At 41.8% G+C, this 27,333-nt stretch overlaps 1 protein-coding gene across 1 annotated transcript; it reads left to right on the plus strand.

Moving 5' to 3' along the window:
* LOC118786680 (RAS guanyl-releasing protein 1-like) lies at positions 1–27,333 on the plus strand. The gene is made up of 17 exons (XM_036541919.1): positions 1–243; positions 1,793–1,968; positions 11,535–11,640; positions 13,554–13,616; positions 14,274–14,405; positions 15,287–15,440; positions 15,799–15,972; positions 16,756–16,872; positions 19,159–19,434; positions 19,834–19,914; positions 20,214–20,318; positions 20,737–20,846; positions 21,286–21,430; positions 21,778–21,814; positions 22,378–22,530; positions 25,626–25,978; positions 26,546–27,333. Exons 1-17 carry the CDS (start codon positions 62–64, stop codon positions 26,678–26,680), a joined length of 2,499 nt encoding a protein of 832 aa, XP_036397812.1. The 5' UTR covers positions 1–61; the 3' UTR covers positions 26,681–27,333.

The raw sequence follows: 27,333 nt of genomic DNA on the forward strand, positions 1-27,333 counted from the left end.
ACTTCCTTGGCAGAGCACGATGCATCTTAATTCGGCTCATCCTCATTGACTAGTCAGAACAATGGTGAGCGAACATTCACAGGACAGAGAGCGCTATGACAAGTACACAGTGAGAAGAGCCGGAATGGATAGCCTTGTCGGACCACTTGTTGCCCAATATCTTTCCATGGGCTACCCGTCCAAAGAGAATGGCCAGTGTGGAAATGCGAGCATAGGAACAAGCGGAAAGGAAAAAGAAAATACGTGAGTAATTACAAACTTCTTCTTATTACAACTTAAATTGAAATGCTGTGAACGCACGCATGTCTAGCTAGCCTACCTGTTGAGATGTTAACCGCAGGGCATTAGAAATAGTTCGTTTGTTTATACGCTGGAATTTACCGTTGCCTATATTTAAAATAGTATAAGTAATCGCATTTATATATTTAGGTTTTCCAGTGATACTGAAAACACGAATGTTGTGGTTTTCTTGGTCTGCTGCTTTCAACTACGTATGAAATCCCCAACAGGGTTGCGAGCTAACGCGTTATGAAAAAAGAATGATAGTTTTCAAGTTTCAGATTTGAGTCTCACAATACAATATCGCACCACTACAGCAGGCATTAATGTGTCTTTTTTTGTGAAACGTAAATTTAAAGTATTAAAAGCTGTGCAACTGTGATTTGTCTTGAATTTTAGCGGTACCTTTAGTAACACATATAGATCTCAAAACGATCATTAAAACCAATTCATTTAGCATACCTTTAATGGAACCGTAGATACATGACGCTGTTGTAAGTAGATTTTGTACCTGTACAGTCTTCACGATTTTGTCTGGCCGTGCGGCACCTTTGTTTCGCAATCATAATCAGCGCTTCCCAGTGCAGTTTGTCCTGGGGTATCAACGCGCATACGAAACACTTCTCCAGACATTTTGGCTCCTGTGAGAAATATGTGTTTTACATGTGAAATGTCACTTTTATGTGAATAAGCAAGTGAGAAAGTATAAGAATTGTGTTTCTTTTATTACTCTGAAATACGTTGTAATTGCGTTTCATTCTTACTGGATGTCGTGAACAGAAGCTAATAAACCATTTCATGGTTGTTTCATATCCAAGAGAAATGAATAAAATGGGAAGTATAGGTTTGTGCACACTGTCCGTGGTTGTTATTTGAGAGAAAGAAAGAAAGAAAAACAGCAGATTTTATTGTATTAGATTCCTACTGAATATAGACATATAGATTGTTATGTCGTTAGAAATCAGCTGTGGATGATTATTTATGTTGATTTAAGGCTTATATTGTTAAACAGTTTTTCTCTTAATTTGTGATGAATTTCAGTGTTATTGTTAATAATAACAATGATAAAGTGTTCACTCCACATTGTCATCTGCAAGGTTGTAATAGATTTGCCTGGCAGGGTGGTTTCTTGGATATTCCTTTTCAAGAGCAGAAACAGCTCTGTCAATGTATTTAACCATTGTTGATTTAAACCAGAGGCCATTGTATTTAGCGTCTTCTACAGTATGGCCATTTATTACTTATTATCTATTTATTACCATTTATTGTAGATGACGCCACTCATCTCCACCGTAAGACACCCCCCAAAAAATAGTTTATGTTGGTAAGATCTGCATATGCACAATGCTTTCTCCCTCTTTTAGACAGTAGTCTTTTGTTGGTTCATTTGGAGGAGGTGATTGCCTCCGCCCCATCCTCCCTCACATCAACCCCTCCCTCAGTACCCACGCCCCACCATCAACATTGCACCCTCTCTCTCTTACTTTCTGTCTCTCTGTCGCTGTTCCTCCAGGCGACTCTCTCTAGGATGCCCCTCTGGGTCTAAGGTCTCCTCTCACCTGCGGCCACAGCGCTTTAACAGGCCCAGTTTGGCCCAGATCACACAGGTCAAGGTCATGATGTCGCTGGGCCAATTCACCAAGGGGGCCAGCTGGGAGGAGCTACTCCAGGCATGTGTGCAATCCTTCGGTGAGTCCACAGCCCCAGGAGCCCTGCTGTAGTACTGTTGATTTGTGTTCACAATTTCACCTAATACACTTTTAATCTTTATTGTAAATAATGTTACTTTTGCTTTGGCTGAGGTGTTGATCTGTGTAGAAAACGAGCAATCATACTCTTGAGGAACTGAACACTTTAGTCAAAGGGTGATCAGTTTGTTCTGAAGTCAGCTAAATGATCAGCAGTAGTGAGGTTTTATGTTCTTTTTCTGTTTGCTGGGTTTTTTTGCAGTGTATTTCCTGTGTGTAAATGCAGTTGCAGTGATGGGATGAGACATGTAAGAAGTAAACCACAAGAAGCTGTACTGCTGTGTTAAAATAAAGCATTACAGAGTGGTGTGAGGCAGCCCTGGCAGAACTGAACTGCTTTAGCAGCTTGCAGTGGGATGTTCCACTTATGTCAGGCCTGCTTGTCACTACTATGAGATACATACATTAAACAAGTTTTACATTTTCCAGAAAAAAAATTAACCTATATGTTTTTTACACAGATTTACACATCAAGTGGGATTAGCTAGTCCTGATTTGAAACAGTAATTATTAATGATTACATTTATTAAAAAATTTAACTGCACATTCCCATTGTGGAATTGGATGCTGAAAAAAAAAACAGAAAAATGAATTTGCACCCATTTCACAGACATTCTCAACAGTCAACTAGCTAGCTAGAATATATGCAGTTTACAAGTCCAATGGCGATCTGGCCTATTGTAGCTAACAAGCTACAATTAGCATGCTAGTTAGCATTTGCCTTATACACTCAACATGTGTGCTCCCAGTTAGCTCTACACCTTTCTCTCACCAACCAAAGCTAGCACGCTACATTTCTGAATTTATCAAGCCAGAGCTTAGAAATTGAGTTACAAGATTGTAGGAATTGACCATTGACCAGCAAGCTCACTTCCACTTGACAGATATGTGTGAGTTCATTATGGGGTCAGTGAACATGAGTGCATCATGTTTAAATGTCACTTGCATTTGATAGCTATCTGCTAATATGTTGGTGTTAGCTAGCTAAGTTGTTGTTTCTGAAGTTGTTTAAACTTAAATATTTAATAAATATTACTTAACTTGAGGATAAGCTCATGCAAAAATACAGCTTTACAGAGTCACTGTAGAGAATAAACACTTCTCTTTAGCTGAAAAAAGACTTTCAGAGGGTCTTTCAAGTGGCGAAGCTGAACCCCAGTTTATTTGAAATCAGCTGTGGAGCAGTTCCAGGAAGCACCTGTTTTTGCCCAGTCTCACTGTTTGACTGTTAGTCTCATAACACGGTGCTCTATGGCTGCCAGACTTACTGCTGTGTTAGGAAGTTAAAACTCACATTTAAAAAATGATCCATATTAATTCATCTGCTTACTCATTTTTAGTCCTTTGGATGAAAGAATATTCGTATTCAGCCGCTCCTTACGAGTAGTTGATTGCCATAAATGGCTTCCAGGCAGTGTATCTAATCATAAGAAATGAAACAATATCATGTTCTGTATTCATCTGGATGGTGACATAGAATTTCATCTCAAAGGATAGTGTGCTATCTCAATGCAATGTAAATCAATCTTTTACTTACAGAGCAACAGACATGTGTTTACTGACCAACCAATCTTTGTGCATGTGTTGAACATGCACTGCTGTACAAAATTATGTGAAAAGTAAGATGTTGTCTTACATTGTGACTTAATCATGACAAGGGCTGCTTGTACATTAATTAATGGAGTTTCATGTGTCAATGTGTCAAAGTGCCAAAATGTGGTCAGGACTGCTCCTAAAGTTAGAATGATAATGAAGAGGCAAGCATTGAAATCGTCGTTGCCAGGAGACAGACATGGAGGAAAATGACTGATAAAGAAAAGGCACAAAAGATTGGGATCGGTCTAAGTAAAGATACAATAATGTCACATAATTACATGTGTTTGTAAAGGGGGAAAAATATGAGCACAGTGCTTCCCTTAGGATTAGTAAGCAGATGTCACTCAAGTTTACCAGATTTGGACGGCATCAATGTGTGCATGTTGGTTCTGAAATTTCATCCATGAGCGCAGTGAGGCTGCCTTGAAACCGTGCCGTCTTTTGAAGGTAGTCTACGCACATCCCGTACTGGTAACTTTGGCAACGAGTGGTGGACACAGTGTTTATGGTGCCCTGCCTCTTTTGTTGAATGAGAGCTCATCTCTCGCACTGAAACCCTAGCATGCGCAGGTTTCACAGACAGCTCTTATCGAACCTGGATGAAAGTGAGGAAGGGAATGGGGAAGCAGTGGTGAGCCCACGGGCCCACGAGAGTGAGCGCTCCCCAGCTGCTCCGCTCCGACATCAGAAGATCACCTCTGAGGTCCTGGGGTTCAGGAGCCTTTCAAATGTGAACGCGTACGCAGGGGCTATTTGAAGGATTAGCGTGTGGCCAGTTCGATCCGCAGCGAGCCGAAAGGTCACCTCTCCAAACGGCGCTCCTCAGATGATGGCTGCTCTTTGAAACGCAGGGCACTCTGGTGTGCAGATCAATACAGTTTGACATCATCGCTCTCCCCTTGCATGCACTCTGAACTTCTGTCGCCGCACCTAGTCCAAGCGACTACCGCACTAGTGTGCAGCATACACTGCGTCCCTCAGGTTCAGTCAAGTGTGCAGATGCAAGTCTTTTAATGTCTGGAGATTAAAAGGGTAGGTGGAAGGAAATGCATTTTCGCCACCGTCCTGTTTCTTATTTTGAAGAATGGGGATTTGGGAAAACTCAAAAACTGGCACAATGTCTTGTAAAAGATACTGCTGACACATTTTTTCTTAATGAATGAACTTGAAATGCTGGTACTTTCTGTGGACACCAGCTCTGGGAATAGAAACGCATTGAGATCACTGGGGAGAAAATGTTAAAACCTGCAATTACTGTCAAAACCGTGGGAAACCCAATGTCTGGGTGTGAGTTAAGCCCTTAGACCACTAGCCCATTGTTTAATGGCCTAGTGGTCTGTTAAGCCCAAAGGAGGCTGTCTGAGCTGGAGGAAACATTTATTAAATAAAGCATGGAACGAAATGGAGCAGAAAGTGCTCAAAAAAGACAAACATACATAAAACATTGGCAGTTGGGCTGTGATCAGACTAGTGAATTAACACATTTGTTTGGTTTAAGATGAAGGTTTTTATAATCCAAAAAGCACTCCAGGAATACAGTATACTGTAGATCAGACATAGGCTTGGTTTTTTGTTTTTTCTTATGTGCATTAACAGTGCACAAAAAGCATGTTTTGACAATTCATCACTCCTGGAGGAAGATCGCATGGGTATTGGCTTAAAATTCACCAGAATGGTATTTTATTTGAAATAGTACCAGGTGGCTTGCATATTAAAGAGCAGCCTTTTCATTTCGATGAAAGAAGCTTCTTTGGAGATTTTTGGAGTGAGAGGACAAAAAAATGGTGTCAGTCACACAAACACTGCAGCTCTTTCTTCCCCTTCCCCTGTTTTCTTTGCTTTACTCTGAACTCCCGCCCATGATGTGTTGTTGTGAGCTTTGTGGTTTTAGTTTGTATAGAACAAGGTTATCAGCAGGTTGAGCAAAAAGGGCAACATCAAGGCTGCAAATACGCTAAATTTAGTCCTTTGAAAGCAGACAGAAGTGTGTGTAAGTGGTTAGAATTTTGCTGCTTGTGAAACTAGGACAGAATACAGTTGCTGAAAGAAACACATTCTGTGCTTATAGGCAGTAATGCTTAATGTAGATGGAACCTATAAATTAAGCAGTAATGATTTTCGAATATACAGATGTCTCCTCATCAACCCTTATTCACGCTGAGCAAAACTGTGCTGTCATGCTTACAGCATAAACATAATGTTTCGGCGAAACATCAACTTGACAATGCTGTCAGGTTTGATTTCAAAACAGAGGAGATTATCTGTCCTGATGGCCCTGCTGCCTCTGTCAAAACAAAGAAGGACGCCTTTTAAGGGTGTGCTGACGAAAGAGTCCATGATCATGGCAAGCATTTGTGGGATGAATCCTGTCAACATGTGGATCATCACATTCCTTCAGTCCCAGTCCTGGGCTGGGTGCTTTCCCAACTTTCCAAAGTGAGTAACACCATGGGGATTTCCTCTCTGCTTAATTAGTGTTTTGGGTGCAGTTTAACCCAGCTGAGCATTGGAAATGAGGTTTTAAAGGAGTGTGGTGAAAGGAGCTGTTTTCATGGTGATTGTGAGCAACTGTTTGGCTTGCAGTGAACCAGAAAAGCCTATTATTTTTTTAGGTATGACTGCATGCTCCCTTATGGAGCAATACAAAAAGGATACATTTAAACAAGTTTTGGTAGGGTTGACGCTAAATTTTGTGCCCATAAAAGAAAGCATTTCAAGTATATAAGAGACAGGCCCAGCATGCCACCTAACTAGATTTCTGTCAGTCCAGGACACCAGGGTTTGTGCAGTAGGTTTTCAGTGGAAGCAAGTTGTGGAAGACAAAGACCTGATCTGAATACAGAACAGCTATAATGCATTGCATAACGCTGTTAGGTGTTCTTGCTCACTCACTGTACTCCCACTCACTCACAGCACAATGAGCGCTAACGAGTGCCATTATTTAACTAAGAGAGTTCGCCCAGTGGTTTGTAAGTGCCTGGGCACCTTTGCCCCAGAGCTACCCAGCCCACTGATAGTAATGCAGGGCTCTGGTGGAGCGGCGATATTGCTCCCACTCTCTCCCACTGCAGACTAATCTGATTGGCTGCTATAGTCGGGATTGTCAGTGTCTTAATTTTATCGACATTACAATACATTTCAGGTGCAATTTTTTAAATGTATGTGTTGTTTCTCACCTTTATCATAGTAGGAATCAACACCTCTTTATTTTTGTAAAGCAGTAAAATGAGGTAATATGAAATCATTTCACGGTTAAATGGAGATGGTTCTGAGTTCCTCACACTGCCTGCTATATACACAGAGCAGCAATGTCAAAGGTACAGTAACACTGTTAGTTATGCTTGAAATCTCAAAAGATAATAACTCCCCACATAAAACCATAAATTGAGTAATTTCTCAAAGACAGCCATCTGAATATGCCTTGATACCTTATATTAAGATCATGCAAAATATTGTTACCCTGTGTTGGAGGGGTCTGAAGTTGAGTAACATGCTATTTTCATGCCTCCAGGACTAGGGAAAGGTAGTGTGCTGACACTTAGCATATTGAAACTGAGAAACCAGTGAGAGAGCTGTCTTATACAGAGATAATTTAGTTCACTTTGCATGCATGCTAAATGAAAGAACAACATGAAAATAGTTGCTTGAATGTTCTGTTCATGCTTTAGTGCTATGTTCATGATATTCTAGTGCAATTCATGAGATCACAGCTGTGCCCTACACTTTCTGTATGTTTTTTATCACTTGCATTACACACTTAAACTTATCTTTAATACCAGAATAATAAGTTAATATGGGGAAGAGATACAAATGAAACCTTGAATGAGTCAGTCCCTGGTTTGCTGGACAGTGTCCAGAGGGCAAACGTTCAAGTACATGGTACCAGGCAGGGTTGTGGTGACATATTCACAACCTGAAATCAACCATAAAAGTGAAACTAGTTGCGTTAGAAACAAATTCCCAGACAAATGAAATGCGCTCACAGGCACACCCAGTGCCACGAGGGGGCAAGAAGGTTCTGTTTTCTGCCCCCCTGGCCATGGTGCACAAACACATGGAAAAGGTAAGGTAGGGAATTGTTCACATCTAGTCAACACGCCACTATATTGCCACCCACAGGATGACAAAAATGCAGAAATAGGCATAGCAGGATGATAACCTACTGTTTTACTATATAAAAAGATTTTCCCCCTCACTATTTTTAACTGCCCCCTCAGTCACTTCATCCTGACGCCGGGCATCACAGGGTTTTTTTGCAAATGGCATTCAGGCCATTTCAGCTTGGGCTTGGAGTCGCTTTCCCATCCCTTGATGAAAGCGCTGCATTTTGTTCATGTGCCCAGTGGAGGCTTAATGAGCTGAAGAAAAACAGTTTGTACAGCTGTTTTTCAGTACAATTAAAAAACCTGTAATTTTAAGACAGCAACTGTATGTGAAGTCATCTCTGCAGTCATTTTTTATTGATGGGAAATGCGTTGAAGACATTATATTTTATGAGGCTGCCAGCCAGCTAGCTACAGTAATGTCAGTTGTCAAATCCATCAGCCTACTAAACATGTTTGATGTAGAGTCGGATGTGTTTTAAATAAAACACCATGACCACAATTTTAGTTGACTTGCTATTTCTGCTTTTTAATTATTACAGAAGTGCAGTTGAGATTGTGAACTAGCTAGAAAACTGGATGTTGTGTTAACCAGTAGTGTTACAACATTAGCCATCTTGTCTGTTTTAGAATTGTGTGTGTGTCTGTGTGTGTTTGTATGTGTTAGAGTGACTCATATCTTTCTATCAATACTGCTGCTGACAGCACTACACCTGATAAACGTCTGACCACAACAAGCTAGTCCTGTGAACTGCTAAAATAAATTCTCCATGTATGTTAGCCAGATTGTCAAATTGTATATATGTAGTTAAATAGTCCATTTTAGAAATCACACAATGTTGACTGTGAATCACTCTCCTTTACATTCTCAAGAATTTAGATTTAAAATGGAAAACTTTTACATAGTGATTTAATTCTTGACATGAACTGTACAGATTTAAAAGGTCAGATGTTATGAGAAATTCAAAGATGTTTATAGCATAAATTCAAGTTTCCTATTGTAAAAAAAGATATGTTGCAAAAAATAGCAAAGGCATGTTTGGTTTATTTTCATCAGATTTAAAAAGTGTTGAAACTATCAGGTCACATATACAACAAACAGGTTGTCGTGACTTAATTATTTAAATCTGACCACAAAGTAAAAGGGAATGTTAACAGCCTTCAGTTAACACAGAAATTAATGTCAATTTTTGTGACATAAACCACATGTGTGGGTGTTAGTCATATTTGTCTGTATAAAGATTTTCAAGCACCATTGTGATCCATTGTGGAAGATGATTATGAAACAAACTTTCCTTTGTTCTAACGCTACTCATCAACCGCTATATTAGAGGGCTTATAAAAGTGACAGTATTCAGTGCTGGAGTCTGCTCTTTGCTGTCAAATGAATGCGTTTTCCCTTTTAGCTTATTCTTGACTCAGTTCCATCAAAGAGTGGAGGCTCTTGAGATTTCTTGCGTCTTTGCCATCGCACTCTTGTGTGGCGTTTAAAGTGTCATGTCATTGTGTTTCATAATGTCATAATCGTGCTTCCTATCCTTGCTTGGCAGCCTAAATATTAGTCCAGGATATGAAGAGAATACTATTAGATACTGTGTACATGGCCACATGTATAGAGGACACATAGTGGGTCCATAGAAACTAGGGATGGGAATCACCAGGGACCGCCCGATACGATATTATCACGATACCTAGATCTTTGCATATAAAATGAGCAATTGACATTGTGATGCGCTTCGCTTTATCTGAACTGCTAGGAAACTTGTTCAAACTTGTGTCCAGCGTTCGTTGTTGGCTGCTAGCAACAAGTTTAGCTTTCTCTGCTGCCTTGTCGAGCAATATGGGCCCGTACGTTAGTCGTATTACCACAGTTCTTAACATTAGTGTGACACGGTTTGCATACAGCATGGCTAATGTCCAATTCCCCTTTGCCACTAAAATTATGAAAGCCAAAGTTCCTCCATACATTCGATTTAAACTGTGGAGGAGCAGCATGTACCTCTGGTATGTCATCCGCCATAATTGTTATTTCTAAACAAAGTTAGCAAATAATTCGCTCCTACCACACGGGATGCTGTGCTACCTGCCAATGTGTGAATAGTTTAGAGCGTGAAACCTGTAGGATCATAGAGGAACGGCAACGTTTCACCGCCTTGAATTTAAACATATATAAATTAAAAATGAATAAAAAATCAATTTTGGAGTCAGTGTGGCGATGCATGAATCACCGCACAAAAGAATCGCGATACAAAACTGAATCGATTTTTTCCCCCATCTCTAATAGAAACCACTATTGAGCTGGAGTGATGACAAGATGTTTCCAGTCCCTGTAGCATTCAATGTTCAACACAATTTTCTTGTGGCTATCAATCACTCAGCAGCTGGATTTTGCACCAACTGTCCTTGTGTGTATAAACTCATATAAACCTGACAAAGACGTGTCTGTGTGTGTGTGTGTGTGTGTGTGTGTGTATGAATTCAGGCCTCTTTTTGTATGACCGTACACAGGGTGGATATGGGAATATTTCAGTTGCACTGCAATAGAAGGTAAAGTATCAGAACTTTGCTTGCTTGATGTATATGGTAACCAGGTACTGGATTGGCTGTTATCGATTGTTTAGTTGAGAAACAATCACACATGGTGTGAGACAGTGTTCTGGTTGAGGGGGCCTCCGGCAAAGGTGGTAGTAGAGAGGGGAGAGGGGGGTGGTTTTGGAACGCAACACTGGCGTACTGTTAGCCAGAGATTTGGAGATGGGCTGATGGGAAGGAAATGTTAGTCAGCAGAGAGAGAGAGAGAGAGAGAGAGAGAGTGAGAGAGAGAGTAAGGGCATGACCACAGGAAAGACTGATGAGGCAAAAGTGAGTGGGTGCTCTTACAGAGGTGTGACACTATTGAACACAGCATCTGCCACACAGCAGGCCTTGGTTGTTACTGTCACCTATGCGCAGTACATTCCAATAGCGCTGTACACCGGCATGAATTTTCCTCTGGCATTCAGACTGTGCAACAATGCACCACCCTCTTTATTTGCCAAGGCAATAAACTAAACCTCCATGCGCCTTACATTGTCTGTGGTCCCTACACATTTTATAATTGTTCATGTAATAAAATATGGTATGCAACAGTTATTGTAGGGAATAGGCATTCACAGGTTAGGTTGCCTTCATCTGGCAGCAGTGATTTAAATTTTCTCTTGCTGTTTACCATAAGACAGATCGGGTTCCAGGTGCAATACTATAAAGTCTATTCATCTTCATACAAAAAATATAAATGTACATATTAAATATATTTGAATGGATAAGGTAAGCTTGTGTGCTTCAGAGGAGAATCAGGGTCTGGGTAGAGCTGTATTTTCTAGCTCTTGTCTTTGGGGCACACTGTAAGCTGGGAGCTATAAACTAAGTCATGATCTTTATTTGACATCTCTCTATTGAAACTGTTACAAATATATACTCACACTACCAAAAACTCCTCTCTGTAACAAACAACTAACAGTCACGCTCGGTCAAGCCGGAATAAATGAGAGCTGTACTGGAACAAAAACCAGGTTACAAGATGTATCCCAAGAACTATGGTTGGAAAACACTGATGTATCATCTATTTGTAGTTGTATGTTCTTGCCACTGACATAATCTAGTAGCTAACAGTGAAAACGAATATTCATGAGGCTAATAAAGTCTTTCGCCACTTGTTTAATGCCTCCGTGGTGCATTTACCGTGCACTCACCCCCCTTGTGACAGAAGACGTGTCATAGGTGGAGACCTCCTTTGAAAAATGCATGGCTGCTTTGTGTCCCCCTACAGATGCGGAGGGGAGCCTGTGCCGGAGTGACCACCTGCTGCACATCACCCTGACCATGCATCGGCTGCTCATGTCCTCCAGCGACCTTCTGGAGAAACTCATCACACTATATCCTTCACCACGCGCTTAAAAGCACAGTTTTCCATACAGGTGCCTACTAACCAGTGTCACGTGTAACCTCAAGATTGAGCAATTAAAAGCGCGGTATATGGTACTTCTTCAGTATTACACAACCCTTGGTAATGCAGCATTACTGGAAAGCTTTGTATGGCTTTGAAATAAGTTTTTTTCTGTATAGCAGCATCAGTGACGTAAGTCCCTGGAGATGGACCCCAAAAACAGCGTTATAAGAATGGAGTATTGATTGTTCATGACCCTAAATTCACCATAGGGTAACTACCATCGGCTGACTGATACTGTAGAATGTCTTGCTCTTCAGCATTGTTCTCATTTTAGCCATCCTGTCGTGTTTTCAGCAACAAGTCCCTTCTGTATATTCCTGCCACTGGTTGGTCGTGTTTGTGTTTTTTTTTTCTTTTATGTCACCTTTAATGTCATACCATCCCACTTTGCATGTTGAATACTGGGTAAGCAAGGCCCTTGCCTTTTTCATGGACTGTTCTGAACACTGGACCTGTAATCTGAGCCCCCTTTCAGCATGGTCCCAAAGACCCGGATGGCCCTTGTAAGGGGCTCCGCTTTTTTAGGTGTTAATTATGTCTGCCCTGAAGTCCTCTTCAGCTATATATAAACATGAGCCTCGCAATGGCTAAGGAGGTCCACTTCTGAAACCTTGCGTCAGAATACAAGTAGCGCTTTATGTACGCTCTGATATTTTTAACCCAGCCCCTGTTTTGAATAGAAGACCCTGAAGGATACATCAAACATGTCGAAGTGTAGTTCAGATCATGGAATAGCCGTAGACCCATTAATGCCTTTTTATAATTAACACACTCTGGGAATGTGTGGGCAGCTCTTCAGCTCCCATGACGCAATTCGCCTTTTTTTGCGCGCCACTTCATGCTGATCTCTGGAGGAACAGTGCCACAGAGACCCGAAGTGCAGGGGATATTAATAACACCATTTCATCTAAGGGGGCAATGTTTTGAGTCCCTCTGAACCCTGCATCACAACAAAATCCCGCTCTCCCACACCCTCCTATGTACACGTGATGCCCAGCCATTGAACACTGTCCTCACATCCAAGCTGTAGCAATTGGGAAACATGAGAGCATCGTGCATTAGCTAGGAGTGCGTGTGCATGCCACTATTGAGCTCATCGTCTTAATTCGAGAGATTTAAATGTGGTTGGGGTTTCAGAGCTCAGGTTTCACCTCAGAAAGGGTGCAAAGTTAACCACCTGCTCAAAAGAAGTGTTTCTGTCAGCGTTTTCCTTCCTGCAGAGCAGCACATCTGGAAGCAAACGTTCCGTGCCAGAGGGAGGGTTGCGTCGCCACACGCACACGGTGTTTGCTTGTCACTCACAAGTCACGAGCTTACAAGGACAGGCCACACACACAACGTATGCTCCATCCACTGAGCGAAGAATCCACCTTGTCTTGATTTGTTTGTTTCTTTCCCCCATCAGAGATTGCACTTGTGGCCGCCCTTTTCTGATTTCCTATTTGTGGAAATCCCCACGCCGTGAGCGTGCTTTGCTGGTGTCCTCTGGGGGAAGGTTTCTGAAAGTGGCAGGGCAGGTGTATTCCCAGCGAAAGGTCTTGAGCATTCAGACTGTTGTTGAGAGGCTTAAAATGGCAACTGCTTCCTTTCTGGCCTCAGCTGCTGTACCCACTCTGTTTCCTTTTTCAGTGCAACAGCAGGGTGTGTATCATTGACACTGGGGAGGCCACATGTGACCGTCATATATATCTGTGTGAAATATCACCCACCACATGTGTGTTTCCACTGCATATGAAAGAAACGTCATGAAGATGCAATCAAAGATGAGGTTGTTTGGACAGGCCTTCCCTGATCCCAGCTCAGTCGTAGATTGAGTCCTTCCTTAACCCCTGCTTTTACTTTCAAAAGTGCTGTAAAGAACGAGAACCCCACCGAGTGTCAGAAGATCTGCTACTTCATCAGGTAAGTGCATGTGTCTCCCGCTGGGACTGGTCCCAGACAGCTGGCCTCCTCCGCATCAGACAGCAACAATCGATACAGCCGTGCTTCATGAGCTGGAAGTTTCAGCCACAATTACTACAGCTGTATGTTTTATATCCAGAGATAAAATAAAACATCTTTTAAAACTCTCTTTGTTGTTGTTATTTTTCTTCCCTCCCCTAAGATTTTTGGAGATTCAATTAGAATTTATCATCTGATACATGTTGAAACATAGAGTACACATATATCTATGAACGTTTCTGGTTTTGTGAAATATGCAGGTTATTTGACCTCCAATCCAATGAATAACTACAATTAACACTATAATTAATGCATAAGGGAATTTAAGTCTGAGACTTAACCAAAACTAGAACTGCAGTGGCCCTTTTGTTAATGATAACATTAATTCACTGCTGATTTTTTCTTTCTTCAATTGACTTTTTTTTCTGGGAAACACAGCATTCCAAACAGCCCAGGAACAACACCCATTCTGCCTCTCTCAAATCTTTGTATGGCCACTCTGGATCAACTTAGGCTTTTGTGTATAAGAATGCATGTAATGTTTAAGTTTATCATGTGCAAAAATCAGACCCTGGCACCTCTACCTGTAACACATCCTTGGTGTCTTTCTTTGCTCAGGTACTGGATTAGAGAGTTCTGGACGATGTTTCGATTGCACAACAGCCTTGCGGACACTATAGAGCGGTTCCAGGAACTAATGAGAGAACAAGGACAGGAAAGATTGTGCCCCCTGTTGGAGACAAAATGGATGTGAGTATGAGTTTTGACCTGTTAGCTGTTGACAATGAGGACGTAAGGGCCCTTTAAAAATACCTAAAACTGCAAAGAAAAAAAAATGCATAAACAAAACAAACAAAGAAAAACCCAGAAGCTCCTGTTGGCTGTGCTATCCATTTAGGCAGACTGAACCACTGTCCTGGATGAGTCATTGTGTGTATTTGCAGGTGCCCTCCCCCATCTGTTGCATGTGTGAACTCTCCACACACATGTGGTGACCTGCGTTCACCACCTCTCGTGTCCCCTTCTTAGCTCTCAGCAGTCATGAGGGAAACTTCTTTATGCTGTGCCTCTGTGCGTGCTGCATCAGACTGTCAGCTTACAGTTCTCACACATCCTGAAATGGATGGTTTTTCGTTGTGCGCTATGAGCAGCAGTTGCTGTGGGCTGGACCGCAGTGCAACTGTGCAGTCACTGTGTCCCACTGCTGCTGGCTTATGAGTCACTGTGGAAAGAGGTTGGTTTCTTCCACTGAGGAAAAAAAATACAGACTCACAAAGCATTCATCAATTTAATGCCATGGGCAAAAGCTGTTTTTTTGGTTTGCAGAGTCATAAAATCTTGTTTGTTTCTACTCTTTCCTGCCTGTTATAGCAGAAGCTGTACCTACCAAACTGTTCCCTTTCTGATATTTAAGCATTTTGCACAACTGGTGGCTAGATACAAATAGACACAATTAGTCATATTTCAAACACTGTAGAATGTCAAATTGGAGAAGGTCAATTTCAGTAAAAATGTCATGTAGATGGCGTAGTAATTTTGTTAACAACTGGAATTGCTTTCTGCCACAAGTTTATTCCTCGGAAGTTCTTCCCGGAATCCCTTGTCACCCTCTGTGTTTTTTCTGTTCTCAGAAGCGACAGGGACTGGTCACGGAAAGCCAGTCAGAGAATCAAGGCCAACAGCAGTAAGAAGAGGAAAGTGTCCCTGCTCTTTGATCACCTGGAACCAGAGGAGCTGGCAGAACACCTGACCTACCTGGAGTTCAAGTCATTCTGCAGGATAACAGTGAGTTTTAAGCATCTGAGGATGTTGTAGCTGGTTAGTGAATGGGTTAATGTTTTGAATCAGGTCTACCACTGGTATAGCAGGAAGCTTTCCTGATGACTGTCCCTTAGTTGTTTCATAGCCATACTGTTTCCCTGCCAAAGCTGCTTTCAATGAGGATTCTATAGCCAGGCAGTTTTCCATTACTTTTCATGGAATAGCTGGGGAGAAATTATTCAAATGTGAATGCAAATACCAAGGAGATATATATATCACGTATAGGCTACAAGTTGATATGTATCTCTTTGAAGTACTTTTGAAGTATGTCCATCTTATCTCATCCACTAATTCATCATGTTATTGGAATATGCTCTGTCAGTTTGCAGATTACCAGAACTACATCCGCAGTGGCTGCATGAAGGAGAACCCCATGATGGAGCGTTCCATTGCCCTGTGTAACGGGATCTCCCAGTGGGTGCAGCTCATGGTTCTGAGTCGGCCCACAGCTCAGCTACGAGCTGAGGTCTTCGCCAAGTTTATCCATGTTGCCCAGGTACCCCTCCTCTATTCCTGTCAGGACCACAGGCTCCTACTTTTAATCAGATGATCCCATACTTACCAGAGCTACTGCTGGGCTTGTCTATAATCACTTATGGTGGGAGATAGAAACACATTGTGCTGCCTGTTGCATGTTAATGAGCCTAAGTGGGATACTAATGACTTTCAAGTGCCGCATGATATGCTTTTAGCACATCAAAGACATTCACCAAAAGAGAGAGAATGGTTGCTTTGAATATTAACCAGGTCACTGAAAGCACTAATGGATTTACTGAGTAAAACATCCCTGAGCGCAGGTTACCGAGAGGTACGACATGGCAAAAACTCACCCTCCAGTTATTTAGGAGGCCTGCATTTGCTGAGGTGCCTCAATACATTATTGAAGTGCAGAGAACCGATGGCAGTTTGTGAACTACATGCAGGTGAAGGAACCAAATGATGGAGACCTGTGGCAAACTGTGGAGACCCTGTCTCAGTTCAACTAATGCACTGACCTGCTGTTGGTCTCTCACTCTCATAAATATAGCTCTCCTGCTGGTGCAGTGGATTCTACCCCAGTTAGCTTGGTCTCAGGGGGATACTGTGACAAATACAGTGGCTTGGGGAAGGATGGTGTCTTACAAACATGCAGAAGTGCCTGCCACATAACTGTAATTGTCAAGCACTTTGTGACTACTCTTTTAATGTATGTTGTAGCAAGGTGTAGATGACTGCCTGAGACGTTGGTGTGGTCAAGAAACATTGGATGTTTTTCACATAACATCTGTGTTTCTTACAGAACCTTCATCAAATGCACAACTTTAACACACTAATGGCTGTGGTGGGAGGCCTCTGTCACAGCTCCATCTCCAGGTTAAAGGACACCAGCTCACATGTACCCAGCGAGGTCACCAAGGTACATACAAATTCCCCTTTACAAGGAATGGCCCTGTATTGTATAAGCTGCTGTGTATATTCACCAAAACACTGACTCACTGTTCTCTGCCAGTAGAAGAGAAAATTGACACAAATGATCAACTTCCGTTTTAAAGAGGACTCAATCAGTAAACACTAATTTTTAAGAGCACTGTGCATCCTGTCAAAATAACAAAAATGCGGATCAAAATCAAAATATCAGATTTAAAATAAAATACAGATTTATCAAAATACAGATTTATCCCAGTATTTACATGTTGAGGAACATTTATTAATGACTGTTAAGATCACCATTCTGTTTACAGTTTCTGATTTCATCCTGTTTTGCTGGTAGTTATGCTGCTCAAGAACCTTTCTGATGGGATGCTGTATATGTACAAATTTTATGTACAGCTATATGTACAAATTTTAAACCAGCATTACTGGTTGTTATCTTATTTGGGAAACTATTTTACCCAAACATTTATGTTGCTGTACTGTTTGTACTGTTTTATGTTTTTACACAGATTAAGCAAATTATGATAATCATAACTATGACTATAAAAATGAAAACATTTATGTTAAGTCATTTGTGATGATAATCCATTTTTATCAATTGTCATACCACTGCTACTGCTACGAAATTGACTTTTGACCTTTGGAGATTTAAACTGACAGTGCATCTGTAGGCAGTGATATATCAACACATGGAAAACATCATTAAGTTTTACATAATTTGTATGTTTTGCAAGGACAATCAATTACAGCTGGTTTTAGAGTGATTCTGGCTTATGCAGTGCATCTGAATTACTTCAGTGACGAAAATACACTTGAAGTCAATTTCAAAAAAAGTGACTGCTTTTGTGTCAGACCTTGCAAGCTAAATGATCAAAGTTTAGAATAACATCCTTTCAGGGTTGTTGCCAAATTCAGTAAAAATTGACTTACACAGAGTGGCAGCTGTGAGTAATTTGTGGGAAAATAATTTTATTACAACTGATAAGCTGTTTGCCGCTGTCAAAGACGTTTTAAAATATTGTTCAAGCAGGGAAATTCAATATACAGAAACACAATTGCACAGAAAGGTTTTTCCCTACCAATAAAACTGCTCCCTGAGCCATGTAAAAGAAACAATTGATATTCTGCTGTGGAATACCATTGAAATTACATCAGATTTTGTGCGAGATTTGTCAACGTGATGATGGATATTGCACCCAAAACAGCTGCATTGGCAGGCATGTACATAGATTAGGTTTGTGCATTATTTGGAGAATATGTGGAGTATGATTGATCCATTCCAGTGCTTTAAAACCTACAATAATCATAGAGAGATGACAGATAAATGTCATGATATAGCAGATACACTCTGCAAACAGTACAGTACACTATGAATCTGTTAAAACTTTCAGTGAGGTTGCATAACAGCTCACAGCCTGATAGAGGCCAAAAAGATTGAAGATGAATGGGCATTTGGGCTCTCACATTTCTTAGGGCTGTCAGGATTTTTGATAAATCTGCAGTTTGAATGTGGAAGTCCTCAGATTCTATTCCAGGATTTGATGAGGACTGTAAATGCTAACTGGACAAGAACAGAACTTAAGCAAATGAAAATTGTAATAAAATGTCTTCGGAATGCAAGGATAAATCTGAAAAAATCATTTCCCCATTTAACATGGAGTGTTTAAATGATACTCAGTTGACTCATGTCCATGCTGAAAGACGTGTCTTCACATGGGAAAGTTTTCACACAGTATCATTAATTCATGACAGAAATCACAATGAACAACCTGAAAACAGTTATATTTCGTCACAACTTTTGACTAAACTGTCTACAGTAGGTACACATTCATATGCTTCCTGGTGCCAATATTAATACATAGTCTTGCTGGTTATAGACTTAAACAGAATCCCACATACCTTAGTGTGAATGGATATATCTGTCAATCTTCATTCCTATGCACTTAATTTATGGTAATTATTTGAATTAGTAATTGAATGATTAATTAAAATGATTGAGGCACCACAATGGGATAATTGTTTAACAAGTGGCTTGAAAATTAGGCTGTAACAGCCTCTTGGTGTGGGAGGACTGACATACATGTATAAAAAAACAAATCAACAACTCCAGGCCCTGCTTACAAGGTTTTTGTAATCTTTAAAACTTTATTTAAAAAGTTATTCTGTTTGTCTTGATGCAGTGACAAATCATAATAAACTACAAACAAACTAATCTACAGCACAGATTTTTCATATCTAATTGATTTTCTTTCAACTGATTTCTGTCCAGGTGTTGAACGAAATGACGGAGCTGCTGTCCTCCTGCAGGAACTATGACAACTACAGGCAGGCATACAGCAGGTGTTCAGGTTTCAAAATTCCCATCCTGGGAGTTCACCTGAAGGATCTCATCTCCGTCAATGAGGCCATGTCAGACTATGTTGACGACAACAAGGTCAACGTGCAGAAGCTGCAAGCCCTCTACAACCACATCAATGACCTGATCCAGCTACAGCAGACACCCCCACGCTTGGATGCCAACAAGGACCTAGTCCACTTACTGACAGTTAGTACACAGCTTCTCCCACATACCTGGTTCACTCACCACTACTGTTTAAGACTTGGTTTGCTCACTGCAAACGGTTATAGGCCCGGTCCACTTACAACCTAAGTTGGTCCACTTACTGCTTCTGTTACGGGTCTGATCAGCTTTCTGCTACTGTTGTAGACCTTCTTATCCGTGCTGCTCTTGTAGATTGTAATAGGCCTGATCCACTTACTGTACCATTACTGTTATAGACCAGACAAACTGATTATTTATGCTATGAACTTTGTCAACCAACTGCTTCTGTTGTAGATCTGGTCAGCTTTCTGCTGCTGCTGTAGACTATTATAGGCCTAGTCTATGCTGAACTAAAGGAGTTTTAACTTAGGTGTAATCCTCTTCTGCCTGGCTCTTGTACAGCTGTCTCTGGATCTCTACTACACAGAGGATGATATCTATGAGCTATCCTATGCCCGGGAGCCCAAGAACAGCAAGGCACCGGTGAGTGACCCCGGTCCCCAAACTGGACCCCACACTCAGACCCACAGTTCACACAAACCCCGTGCCTTTGCAGCTGCAGCAGGAAGGACCTCACTGCATGTTTCTCATAGTATGAGACAAGTCTGTTTGGGAGTCAGCTTTTCCTTCCTGTAGGTTTTACAGCCACAACTGCTGAGTGACTGTTAATTGCTCCACGGTCAAATGGAAAATAGTAGTCACACTTGGTCATGTCATCTGTAGCCTCGATAGTACACAGTGGTGCTGATGGCTGATGTTCTATTAATGTTTCTTTTTGTCAGCCGGCCACCCCATCAAGACCTCCAGTGGTTGTGGACTGGGCTTCGGGTGTGGCCCCCAAACCGGACCCCAGAACCATCAGCAAGCACGTTCAGAGGATGGTGGATGTGAGTTTGCGGGATGGTGTATATTTAGACTGCAGCTCTGAGTGTAACCCCTTCTGATTTCTCCAAAGCTTAAAATATGTTACTAGAATTGTTCCATGCAACACATGTTTAGCATCATGTCTGAATTTAAGACGGGGAAATAATGAGAACCTGGGATCATTTCATCAGGGAATATATGTGCAGCCATTCAATGAGGTGCAAATGGAAGCACCACTGAGAAACACTTTAGCCTTTGAATTAACCCATATTAGCCTCTGTAAGTGAAAAATTTGGAGGGAATATTGGTTGCATTATTACAGTATGGGTAACCAAAATGCAGAACTTTCTCCCTGCAATATGTCTGTAAAAGTATGTCATACAAGTTCCTTACAAATTGCAACAGCTATGCTTAAAAATGTATGTACATCCTTTTTGACAGTCTGTGTTCAAAAACTATGACCATGATGAAAATGGCTACATCTCTCAAGAAGACTTTGAGAAAATTGCTGCTAGCTTCCCCTTCTCCTTCTGTGTAATGGATAAAGAGAAGTGAGTGCTTCATATCGTGATCTTTCTCCCCACGTGTTAATGGTGTTGGTTTTTTGTTACATCAGATGTAATATATGGATACGTGCTCAAGTTCAGAAACGGGGAACAGTTGCGAAACAGTCAGCTAGGTGGGGACTGAAACAAGGTTTATTCCTATTCAAGACCCTGAAAGTACATGACCACTCAAAGGACAACAGTTGTTCCTGTTTCTGTTTCTGTGAAGACAGTGTTGACCTTTTTTATAACCTATATAAATTATGGTTACCTTGTGAAACCAATATTTACACCCTGTATTTTACCCTCAAAGATATGACATGCACTGTCATAGATTGTTCTGTACCTGTTGTTCTTTGTTATCATCATAACTTATTTGCCTAGCGGACATCAGTATCTATGGAAACGTCTACGCCACACTAAACTCCCTGTGCTGTCATTGCAGAGAGGGTCTAATCAGCAGGGAGGAAATCACAGCTTACTTTATGAGAGCCAGCGTCATCTGCTCCAAGCTAGGCCTGGGTTTCGTCCACAATTTCCAGGAAACCACCTACATGAAGCCCACCTTCTGTGACAACTGCTCCGGATTTGTAAGTCAAAACACAAACATTTCTGTATCTTGTGGCATCAGTGGTTTCACTATCACTGCTTCTACATAAGATTATTATTTATGAATGACTTAATGGAATCCCCATTTGATTTATATGGTTAACAGTAGCAGCAGTGCTGCATCTGGGATTTGAACCCACTACTTTCAAGTCGCAAACAAGGTTTTACTAGCTGCTACACCACACTGCTGTCAGCCATCTGTAATCTGTAAAGATGCCACTGGAATTCTCAGTGTGTTTATGTGCCTCCCAATACAAATACTCAATACAAAATTGCATTGGTGATTTTGTTTTGTAATCTGTTGGTTTTTTTCTTCTCTCTCTAACAGTTGTGGGGCGTCATAAAACAAGGCTACAGATGCAAAGGTGATTCTCTACTCGGCGTCATTACTGTACAGTGGAATAGGAAAGTGTTTCCATGGGAGACGCAGGTAGAGCAGGCAAAGTGTGAGTGCAGTGCGGGGTGGCCTGCCTGCCTGTAGCGTGTAAAGCGGAGCTGCTCGTAGGAAACGAAGGCTGTGGGTTCTGTAGTACAGACTGCCGGCTGAGCCCTGCAGCAGATGAAAGGATCTGGGTTCTGCAGCTCGCAAACCGCAGCTCGCTCGCTTCCACTTCCCCCCTCACATTCACTTGTTGTCAAGGTTGTTTGCATAGTAACAAGTACCTGAGGCCTCGTAGCTGTGTGCGTCTTCCAGACTAACAGATGCTATATTTAGCAAGATGGTGTATCCAAGTGGTTTTGGTTCGGAAAAAAAAAAAACTGCCTACCTTGCAAACCCACCCCACCCATGACTTCATGATGTTTTAATTGAAAGCCAATAGATAAATCCTCATAGTTGTAAATATGGTAGTCACTAATGTGTGCAGTGAAAATACGGAGCCCCTGCTTGCAGCTCTAACGTGTCTGCCCTCTGCTGGCTGTTGTGCAGACTGCGGTATGAACTGTCACAAGCTGTGCAAGGACCAGGTGGCGTTCGAGTGCAAGAAGAACGCCAAGAGCAGCAGTGCCACTGACAGCAGCCCCACGGCCAGCTCCACCCCCACCACCACAGGTCCCCCGGGGCCCAGGGGCTATGAGCAGGGTAAGGACATGCTCAAACATTTTGGGTGGAGTGGCAAATTTAGAGATGTATCTAGAGACTAATCCACTCTTTTTATTTATCTGGAAGACGCTGTTCCCCAGACAACAATTAGGGCATGATGCATTCAATAGCCTACATATCAAAGGAGCAAAAAGAACAACAATACCATATGCACAGAACAGCTAGAATTACCGTAAACTGGCATCAAAACAGGAAGCATATAATGGTAAAACCATTAACAATTAGCCTTAATGATCACATGCATCGTAATATGTAAAGTGTACTTCATTGGTCAATAATGTAACTTATAGCTTTTCCTGTGGTTTTGATTTTGCATGGAGGAACACAGTGGTTTTGAGTTCAGTCTTAGTGCTGTACATGTGTTTGTGGGAGAAAATTACGGTTTTAGTCTAGTGTTACAGGAGCCTATGTTTCTGGTGCATACGTACCATCACATGGGAGCACGAGGACACGGAAGTGCTGCTGGGCTTGCACACCATGTCAGGCAAACAGGGAAGCTTCAACATTGGGCAAGATTGGATTGCAGCCACAGTCACCTGACCTACCAATTAAACCTTGCCCCAGCTAAGAGGCTGTGCAGAGTTCTTCACATCCCTCCCGTGTTTACCGTTATGGGAAATGCACAAGTAAAATATCACCACCTGCTGGCTGAAGTGCAGGATAACAGCAACCACACTCAGAAATACAAGAAATTATTGTTCTGGTTTTGACCAGCAAGTGGAGCTCTTTTGCCAACACACAAATGCAGCCTTTCTGTACCTCACAACACTTTTCTGCACACACAATTCACAGAATCAGTATTTATCATGTTTTCAAATACTGTCGACCCCATTGGCTTTTATTATATTTTATTGATATGATATAATTTGTTGAAACATTTATTTTGTGTCACATCAGCTACGTCCTAATCAATTTTCAGGTTTCTGTGTGTTCAATTTAGTAAAACCCACAGGCCTTACTTACTTTAAGGGGAAGTCTGGGATTTATTAAGAGCTGTATATTAAAATGGATGGAGTCCCCTTATGCTTGTAGGGATATGGAGACAAGAAGAAACAGAAGAACCTTCACAAACACAGAGCTAACAATTACAGTATGTGAGGTTGCAAACCAAAATAAAATGTTTCGTAAACATGGGAGTATTGTGTCCAATGGCATGAAAAATGTAATTTGGCAACACACAGTAATGAGAGAGTTCCATGGATACGTTTCTGGTTTATGTGCCCATCATGGCATCTAGCACCACTTTTAAGATCTGCACAGATTTGATAATTCACTAATTCTCCTAGAAGCTGGAAAATTTTCAGTTTTTTTTTTTTTTTATCTCTGACCACTTTCATCCTGAGTACATCACCAATGCCGTTAACACTTACAATTCAGAAACACGTATGGTTGCTGAAGTGAAAAAGGAATGGTTTGAATTGCACAAAAGGCGTAGCCAAACTGCCACTGTAGGCAGACTGACTGAGAGTGGCGTGACACCCATTGATGATCACATTGCAGGGGTAATCGGAGACACAGCCCTAGCATCTCTCGGAGTGACGGTTAGAGTTTGCGTACATTAGAAACTGATGGTTAATTTGGGCAGTTTTATTTTAAATTCAAAGCCTTATCAACTGGAGATCTCCCCTCCATTTCAAGGAGGGTACTAAAAACTTGGGGACAGTATCCTATATTATTTGAATGAAATAAACGCTTAGTTCATCATCAAATCCTGGATTGGCAGGGACCTCCATGGTGGATCCGGCACCAATCCAAGCTGCTGTTGCAGCTGTAACTCCAGACAAAATACCATCTGGAGAAGCGATACTGTGTCATGACACACTGTAAAATCAGTGGAAAATACTTAAACGCCATGTTGGTGAACCCTCAGTGGGATTTCAGGTTCGATCAATCACATGTTCTTCTGGATGTTTGCTGTGTGTGGAAATAAGTTTTATTAATAATAATTTTGATTTATTAAGTCTTTCTCACACACACACAAAACCTCCAGGCTTGCATTTCACACCATTAGTACACCTTGTCTGACATTATCTTTTGCTTGTAGTCCCTGCTTCTCACCACAAGTTTCTGCTCGTGGGCAGCGTCAGGCCTATGTGAAAACTCTTAAAGCTCAACACATTTCCTATTTGAAAAATCAGACTTTTCTCCTTGAGAATTAAAGTGCGCACAGATTAACACAGGTCCATGCAGCATTCTGTACATGCTCACAGTTGATAAATGAGGCTTCTAATTTAGAACTGGTGGATCTCCATTACCAACAATATGTTATTGATTTTTGTTTTGATTAAATTTCAGTTGCAATTTTTGAGAATAATTGTTCCGCTGTGGGAACAGTGCTCTAGTGTCATACATAAGCCTGAAACTCAACAAACTTGAAATAACTAGATTCGGCATTGACTGTGAAAATAGATCTAGGAGGTCTGATACCTCACATAAGTAAAATCAAGATTTGAGCAATGGCTAATGGGTTTTATCTAAAATCATTTTGTGGGTAAATGCAATCAGTGCAGTAGCAGTAGTTTCGGGCTGAAGCTTTCTTATTGGCTGCAAAACATTGCTTTGCTTTTATTCAAGACCTATCTGAAGGATCAAATCATTTCATACTCAGTACCAGACCATTGTATACGCATTGTTTTGCTAAAAAGTGAGTTACTGGAACTGATCAGGTAGGGAGGCCTGCTGGGTAATTTCCCTGTGTGGGCAGAACCAAAAGGTCACAGTCTCTTCCCGCCTCAAAATAAGCAAGGAACTGCCTCACTTACTGTAACACTGTGCGTTTTCAGAAACATCTCCCAAACAACCTGAAGCAAAACCAGAAGTATACTTATAAATACATGTTTTAATACATGTTGTGAAAACTAAAAACGATATCTTTTGGGAGGATAATGCAAAGGGATTCGCAGATGAAAAGTTTGTTTATACTGTGTATTCATCTGGTTTATAATGTAAACACTAGAGTTTTACTGGACAGATTTATCGCATATAACTGGTAAAACACAGTCAGACAGACAAAAGAAGAGGATTGTGCCTCAGAATGTCACACCATCTCCCCTGCTTTGTCTGGTTTGTTTTAGGTTCAGAGGAGGGGCCATTCACGTACCCCAGCGAAGAATCGACTGACAGCAGTGACCGAGGCAAAGACTGGCACCCTGCGTCTCCTGCCACCGCTCATCCGAAACGGCCCACGGATCTCCTTCGGCCCCCGGGGGTCCACAAGTGCACCCAGACGGAGTGGCCCCTGGGCCCCGAGCCCACCCGGCCGCAGGCTTCACTCCTGACCCCGGGCCCAGCTGCCCTCACCCCTTGCCCCAGCCCAGTTCCGGTGCGAAAGCGGGCCTACGTCAGCTGGGAGAACCGGGCCTCCACGATGCAGAAGCCAAAGGAACCAGAAGACCGGGTCAAGCCAACTTATGAGCAACTGGAAAAGGTAGGCCTGGCACCAGTGTGCATCAGCTACGGTTTTTCTTTGTGGATGTGGGATGGGTAGGTGTGTGCTTGTGTGCCTATACTGAGTGCTCTCTGTGGACTGTATCTGTGGATGAATAATTAGTTGCAATAGCTGGACACCTTATCAAAAAACATTATTTACTTAGGAGACACCTGTACCCTGCTTTGCCTTAGAGAAGTATGTTACACAAGAAGTTCAAATCCACAGCCCTTTGGTCAGGATACCTTTGTCTCTACGATCCTTAACAAATTTTCTATACTATTAATGAACAGATAACTTATTCATGTATCAATAATATCTCTTGACACCCTGTCACAGTGCTATGTGATTAGCAGACAGCCTTATTCTGGGTGACATTCATTGGACATATTAGTTATTTTTCCAAAAAGAATTTTATAAACAGTTGTAGTTAATAACTTTTTCAAGGCAGTGGAAATGAAAGCTCCAACCTCTGCTTATAAACCAAGGTCCTTAACCTTTATACTACACTGTTTCATAGCTGTACCTAAACATGCTTTCCTCATGCCTGCGCTGCTCCGTTCTCAGGACAATCGGACTCTTCAGAAGAGCAACGAGACGCTGCGCCGGAAGCTGAAGGAGACAGAGCGAGAGGTGGAGATCCTGCAGACCCTCCTGAAGAGACATGCACTCCACCCTGTGGAGGAGGACTCATCGTCTTAACTAGGATTAACCCCCCTGGTGCAGAGGCCAACCCAAACCTTCAGGGGCTGGAGCTCCACCCACTAATGGACAAAGACACACACACACCAACAGGTGCTTGAGCCCCACCAGCAGACAGTCCCACTCTCATAAACATGGACCTGTACAGCAGCCACTAAGAACATAACCGCATTGGGGGCTGGAGCTCCTCTCTGAAACACCAGAAAAACTGGAAAGGGGGTGGATACCCATCCACCAATGCACAGAAACATTCTCCTGAAGGGAGACTGAAACTCCATCAGCAGACATGCCTACATGGAGTTGGGCTCCACCTACAAAGGACAAGTCTATACAGGCAAAAGGGGGCCGGAGCTCTTCCCACAATCGGACACAGCCATTCATGACAAGAAGCACTGGCGCTTCATGCACACTAGTGGCACTAGTGGGCACTCATATCACACATTGTGGTCCCTGGGATGGAGGCATTTGTACAGTAGTGAGTCTTAGCTTTCCTGTCACAATAAAATACATTACTTGAGGTCTGATTAGCACACTGCTGAATTCCAGATTCATTGTTGCATCCATGCTGTCTCGTTTGCATTTTCTTTGCAAATCAATATGCAGGAAACAGGACTGCCTAATATATGTATGTATATTTAATCATAAAGTGCATA

The sequence above is a fragment of the Megalops cyprinoides genome, chromosome 12 (assembly GCF_013368585.1).
Source record: "Megalops cyprinoides isolate fMegCyp1 chromosome 12, fMegCyp1.pri, whole genome shotgun sequence".
NCBI classification, from domain to species: Eukaryota; Metazoa; Chordata; class Actinopteri; order Elopiformes; family Megalopidae; genus Megalops; species Megalops cyprinoides.

Bases quoted from the DNA above. Each gene is read 5' to 3' on its own strand.
- LOC118786680 (XM_036541919.1), top strand. From the start codon at position 62: ATGGTGAGCGAACATTCACAGGACAGAGAGCGCTATGACAAGTACACA. The intron at 19,435-19,833 runs GTTAGTACACAG...GCTCTTGTACAG, and splicing joins ACCTAGTCCACTTACTGACA to CTGTCTCTGGATCTCTACTA. The intron at 25,979-26,545 runs GTAGGCCTGGCA...CTCCGTTCTCAG, and splicing joins CTTATGAGCAACTGGAAAAG to GACAATCGGACTCTTCAGAA.